The 6,605-nt window shown below is 33.6% G+C and overlaps 1 protein-coding gene across 1 annotated transcript; it reads right to left on the minus strand.

Moving 5' to 3' along the window:
• Positions 1-2,954: 2,954 nt before the first annotated feature.
• Positions 2,955-4,213, minus strand: dUTPase (Deoxyuridine triphosphatase). Its single transcript, XM_028302477.1, has 3 exons — positions 3,963-4,213; positions 3,721-3,857; positions 2,955-3,482 (listed from the first exon to the last, which is right to left on the minus strand). The coding sequence occupies exons 1-3, from the start codon at positions 4,067-4,069 to the stop codon at positions 3,280-3,282; spliced, it is 447 nt and encodes a 148-aa protein (XP_028158278.1). The 5' UTR covers positions 4,070-4,213; the 3' UTR covers positions 2,955-3,279.
• Positions 4,214-6,605: the final 2,392 nt, after the last annotated feature.

Raw genomic sequence — 6,605 nt, forward strand, 5'->3', positions numbered from 1 at the left:
TTATTATTTCCATATTAAACGTCACTCTAAAGTGTAAACAAGTGTTCAGCGAGTTACTAACTTTTATTAGTAAGTAGGTAACTCTTTAATACATACATAACCTTTTGACGCTAAGATATTCGATGATTCGACTATTCGATAATGTGACCATTCGATGATACGACATTCGATATTTCGTACGTTCGAGATTATGACCAATCGATGAAACGGCTTCGATGAAACGACCTTCGATGAAACGACTTTCGATAAAACGTAGGGAACCCGAGCAGAGTATACTCTAATAATCCAAAAACTCTGCAGAATTCATCCATCCTGAATCCATTTCGAGGTAAATCCTAACGAAAGTTTTACAAAATTTTGATGTATGTTGACCGAATGTTGTAAACGTCAAGGGAATCACATGTACGATAAAAATTATAAAAGGAAGTAAATTTTAAAATAAATTGCACTAAATTTTCTTTAAATTGCAATAGTTAAAGTTCTACAAAAATGTACAGTTTTCGTTTCATTGAATTTTCAAAAGTGAATTTTCTTCTGGGCCACCCTGTAGTAAATAATATCTGTTAATGTCGAAATATTGCCAAATAAAAAAGGCGATCTTTTTTTCACTGAGGGGCCATCCATAAAGTACGTCACACGAATTTCATGATTTTTTGACCCCCCCTCCGTCCTTGTCACAGGTGGTCACATTTCTGAGACCCCCCCCTCCCTAGTGTGACGTCACATGTTTTGCAATTTCACATCGAAAAATTATTAAATTAACAGCAGTTCCGAAATTAGTTTTATTTCTATTTAAATTAAGTATTTTTTTATATGAAATCAACATTATATCAAATATTTGAAACAATTAAAATGTGATGTCACGAAACTTAAGACCCCTCCCACCCAGAGAGCAGAAATAACAGGAGTAGCAGCGCGCGTTTATTTCCATACAAAAAAATTTCGCCATTTCCTGAGGGGGACGAGGTAATGACATTTGTGTAACAGCTGATGGCGCTGAGACACTATCGATATTTTTGTCGATGAGAATCATTGCTCTATGGTTCATAGTCTATGGCTCGTTTAAAAAAATGATATGAATTAATTTATTATCCTATGGGAGATTCAACATTTCAGATCTCTATTTAAAGGAAAATACGCAAAAGTTTGGCATTTCTTCCCTAGCACGAATACGAATTGTGAAAGTTAAGAGTTATATGAAAAAAACTAAAAAGTCATTTATATAGGCTCTTAAAAAGCACTTTTACACGTCCCAGTATTAACCCTACCACCATTACCCTACCCTACCCATTAGGGTGGTCCTTATTCCTACGAAAAAAATTTTTTTTCTTATATTTTGCGGGGCACCACGTAATTTGAATATATACCATATGAAAGTCTTTCATTATTTTTTTTTTAATTTTTAAAAGACATTTAGGGGTCGCTACCAAGGTTTGAATTTAAGTAAAAACACAAAATCTGTATTTGTTAGATTCATTTATTTTTAAAGCCAAAGCCAAATAAAAATATTACAAAATTATTGTTGTTGCTATGAACTAAGATATTATGTACATATAATAAGATCCAGATATTGCGAGTAGTTGGATCTTTTGGAAATCTGTAAAATAGCGGGAACTTACTTAACACGTTTATTATGTCAGGGTAAATGTGATAAATTGAAAATTATTAATAATCGCCGGTTATTATGAATAATTCCCGACAGTCGAGGTAAAAGTAATAAATGAATTTACATTTATCAGTGATTATTAATAATGTATTAATACTAACAAATATCATAAAAGAGAACACCTATTGGCAGTATCAAATTGTTTGCATAGAATTTCGATTATATTGTTATAAGTACACTATCCTTAAAATATTACACAATTAGGAATTTTTGCTTTCCAGTCATTCCAGTGGCAACACTTCTAGAAATTTAGTTTTTTGCAAATTTAGTGTATTAATTAATGTGAAATAAATAAAATAATATTTACCGATGGAATGTAATGTTGTCCTTTTCAAGATTTGATGTTTCAGATCTCTTCTTACAATTAAAAACACTGCAATTCACCATTTTTATCGCAGCACGTTACTCTTCAATAGTGACATTTGGAATATGTCATTGGTGGCGCTGCAACTAGTTTTTATAAACTGAGTGAACCACTGGTCTACTTACATTGCTAGAGGGGATTGCCTGTCAGTTCCACTCCTGTTATTTCTGCTCTCTGCTCCCACCCCTTGTCACACCATGTCACACTTTGTCAACCCCCTCCCCCCCTCTTTACGTGTGACGTACTTTATGGATGACCCCTGATGGTTTGATGACATGATGCATGCAGTTCAGTCAGATTACGCAGCAAGTAAACTAATTTAATTTTCGCTATTCAATCACACACTCACGATATCAACCGAAATCGCTCGAATTGATCTGCCCCCTAGACAAGTGGCAAAATCTGACATTCTATTCGGACAGATTCGATTTTCGAAAAGTGTGACTAGTCTAGTCTAATAATAGACCCACTAATCGCGTTCGAAGCACCTGTGCGGCGCTATCGCTAAACTCGTCACGACATGAAACGAGACAATGGGCCAACTATCCGACCGCCGGATATCCGGCTATCCGGCCTAGCAGCTGGCCGGATATCCGGTATCCGGCCAAACAACTATCCGTTTCATCTCTAATACTAAGTACTTTAAGAAATTAATAAATCATTAAAATTGATATCATAAAATGATTAACTTTTTCTAAATGCTAAATAAGTACCTACCTTACCTATATTTTTTACACCTACACACTGACTGAATTGAATAAACATCATTTGTTGGAAAACTTGCTTTTATTGTTCACTATAATAATGAAACATCAAACATATTATTAAAATAGGAACAAAGAAATGAACTTATAATTATGTCCTATGAAATACTATCCAAAATCTAAATATTGGAATATTATTGACTGCAATTTTTATTTCAAAAACCTAATTCCAATTTTTTCATCACATTCACAAAACATTTTTTTTTCTCTAGAAGCTGAAATACTTTGGTGTTCACATAGTACCAAGTAGGATTTGTTACACCTTATGCTGGGAGTACACTATGTGCGAAATTGGGCAACCTGCATCAACATAAAAACATACTGGACAGTTTCTTCTTTGTCATTATGTGTTTCATTTCCCACATAGTGTACTTTCAGCATAATTCTAAAGTTGAGAGTTTAGAATATAAACTATGAAGTAAAAAATATTATTATCCATAAGCTTATCAACTAATCAGATGACTTACAACAATCTAATTGTGTATTTATTGTTTTCCAGTAGAACCAAATCCTCCATCAGCTCTTTTGGTTTCTGACAAATTGGAGACTTCTTCCAATTCAGAATAATATATTCTTTCACATATCAGCTGAGCAATTCGATCTCCTTTTGTCACTACAAATTCTTGGTCAGAATGATTGAAAAGAACTACACCAACATTACCACGGTAATCTTCATCAATAACACCAGCTGTAAGAAAACATTATGATTACTTTAAACATGAAGATCAGCAACAAAATGAAATAACATCTACTCGAAGAATATATCTTTACTTTTAATTTGACTATCTAGACTACAATCTTATTGTACTGAAATGATTGTAAAGATAGTCAATAGGAGGACAAAATGTAAGGATTTGCAAATATGATAATTATGGTCATGGCTGATAACCAGCAATATTACTGTGTTGTGATGAAAGAGTACATACCACCAACATCAATAAAGTTCTTCAATGCTAACCCAGATCGAGGCGCGACGCGACCATAACAACCTGGAGGCAGCTCAATTTGCAAATCAGTTTTGATGAGAAGCTTGCCCCGTGCTGGAACTACGTAATCATATGCACTGAAAAGAGAAAACAGTACGGAGTTAGATTTATAAGCGACTTCAAAAGTAAGATAGAGGAAAAAATATCTTAAAATCATGAACTTTTGAAGATGAACAACGAACCTTTTCAGATCAAAACCAGCAGCTTTTTCAGAGCCTTTGAGCGGCGCAAAAGCATGTTCAGTCAATCGCGTAAATTTCAGAACGGGACGCACGTCTTCAACAGGCATTTTGAATATCTTGGAAAATAAGTTGTATGCTACGCGAAACAGTGTAGAAAAATTGAAAAAATCGATTAATTTTAATTAAAATTGATAAAGAGCTTGATCCTTTCTTCTACAGTCACAGTGAAATTGGCGCGAATAATTGACATTTTTTTGACATGAAACAAATGTCAAAAATGAATCAACTTTTTTTTTAGTAGTAGCGCTGCACCAATTGTACTTGGCCAGTTGTCAAGTCTAAGGCTAGGCGCACACAACGGTTGACTTTTTGTCGCCGTGACAGTATATCTTTCTCTTTTACATCTTTAATGAGAGAGAAAAAGAGACATACGTCCGTCATGATCCGTTGTTTTGTCTTTGTTTGCGTGTGAACTTTACCGTGATACCGAATTTGCACCTCAGCTGGGCCTCGATTACGCTAAAAAATTTTCATCCGATTACGGTAATTTTTAATGTCTCCAATCCAGACGCGCTTAGGAAGGTACCATCGGCCACAGTGTTAACCTGTGGTGTTAACCGTGATAACTATCCATTGCCTGTCATGTCGTCTCGTTCATATTTTTTTGACAGTGACAGAACTTACCGCTAAAAAGGACGCCATTTTACTTTGCTAGCGCCAACTAGCGTTATTTTCCGCCAAACGCTACCCATTTCCGGTCACGTCATCTCGCTCTATCACAAAGAAATACCATTTGATGATAGCGAGAGAAGAAAACTAATAAACTGACTGAATTTCTTCTGCCACTTTTTAGTTTTTAACTTAAAGGTACTTTAAATTTAAACTATTATTTATATCTATACTGACTGATATTAAAAAGCTGACTGCTGAAGCGTTTGTTTACTTGAACGCGCTAATGAAACGCTAAACTTACTGGTCCGATTGAAAAATTCTTTCAGTGTATAGTAAAAAGTAAAATAGAAATAGCCCATTTATCGGGGAAGGCTATATTTTATATCATCACGCTAAGACCAATAGGAGCGAGGCAGTAAAGAAAAATGTTGCAAAAACGAAAAATATTATTCAAACTGCATATTTTCATGCGTAAGAAATCACGGGAACAGCTAGTTAAATAATTTAACACCTTAGATTATTAAAGCTTTAACACTAAGACTTGCTTTACGGTCAAAGTGATAAATGTGAAAATTATGAATAATCGCCGGTTATTATGAATAATTACCGCATGATTTGGTAAATGTGATTAATATGAGGTCATTTATGTGTGTATAAAACTAAATAGGCGGCTTAGGGGTGGCCCAAGGGCCACCCCCGCCGCACCTTAACCTATTTTTCACTTTAAATCAAAACATTATGTTATGGGCATCATGGAAAAGTAATATTATGCAAGAAACATTCCAAACTTATTATGCCAAATTATATTAATATATGATATCAAAACGTTCAAAAGTTTGGCTGTACACGAGCACGTACACAAGATGTTGTTCTCTTTTATGAAATTTGTTAGTACTAAGGTTGAATTATTAAATAATCACTGTTAAATGTGATTAATTTATCACTTTTACCGCGACTGTCGGGAATTATTCATAATAACCGGTTATTATTAATAATTTTCAATTTATCACATTAACCGTAACACTTACACCGACAAAGTGAGTATGTAAAAAAGTTTTTTGTAGGTCCTAGCTACATAAAATGCCACTGCTTGGAGTTGGTGTGTCGTCATCAGTTATCATTATGCCAAACTAATAAAAGCTCTATTTGATAACAGAGCCTTGTGGCAATCTGGGAAAGGAAAAGGAAAATAGATTATTTAAGTAAAGACTTCAACCGGTCGAAGATGGATGATTAGATTCAGGCTACTAAAACTAATTTAGGTATTTGATTTTACTGCCTTAAGCCACAGTGAAGTAAAGTACTTTATAAGTTTTCCTGAGTTCGGTCAAAACCTACTACATTTTTTTCTCCGTCTTTGATGGTAACAAAAGAAACAAAATTTGAACCTTTCGCTTATTTCAGTCATGTTTCTAAGGTGACAAAAGGGTTTATTCCCGCTGACCCTACTAATTTTATTATTTATTTTAATAAATAGTTAAAATATATTTATTAATTTTTTATTCACCTGCCGCAGGATTGGGGACTGGGGACAGTGTGGGAATAAACCGAAAAATAAATTTGTTAAATCTACAATAATTATTAGTTAATTTTGCATCCCAATCAAAAAATCCAATCAAAAATCGATTAAGTAGGTACATTTACTTTAGTTTGGTACCTACCTACTTATATTGTTTTCGGAAAGAATTAAAAAAAAACATCTACACAATTTATCTAGACCTATTAACTATTATGAAAATTAATTTTAAATACCTATTAGTTTATTCATATTTCAAATTAATCGTTAATTTAAACGCGCCTCTTTTATAGTTTTAAAATACCTAACATTAACAACTACCTAATTACCTATCATAACTAAATCATTGATTAGAATAGCTAAAGTTATGCTAATTAATTCCAATTACATCCTACCTATTTGTGCTTTATGTAGGTAGGTATGTAACATTGTTTCGGGTTTCGGCAAAACAAATT

Source organism: Ostrinia furnacalis, unplaced genomic scaffold (genome assembly GCF_004193835.3).
Source record: "Ostrinia furnacalis isolate ACB-3 unplaced genomic scaffold, ASM419383v2 OfSCF1126, whole genome shotgun sequence".
In the NCBI taxonomy this organism is placed as follows: Eukaryota; Metazoa; Arthropoda; class Insecta; order Lepidoptera; family Crambidae; genus Ostrinia; species Ostrinia furnacalis.

Bases quoted from the DNA above. Each gene is read 5' to 3' on its own strand.
- dUTPase (XM_028302477.1), bottom strand. From the start codon at position 4,069: ATGCCTGTTGAAGACGTGCGTCCCGTTCTGAAATTTACGCGATTGACT. The intron at 3,858-3,962 runs GTTCGTTGTTCA...TTCTCTTTTCAG, and splicing joins GCTGGTTTTGATCTGAAAAG to TGCATATGATTACGTAGTTC. The intron at 3,483-3,720 runs GTATGTACTCTT...GTTTTCTTACAG, and splicing joins GAACTTTATTGATGTTGGTG to CTGGTGTTATTGATGAAGAT.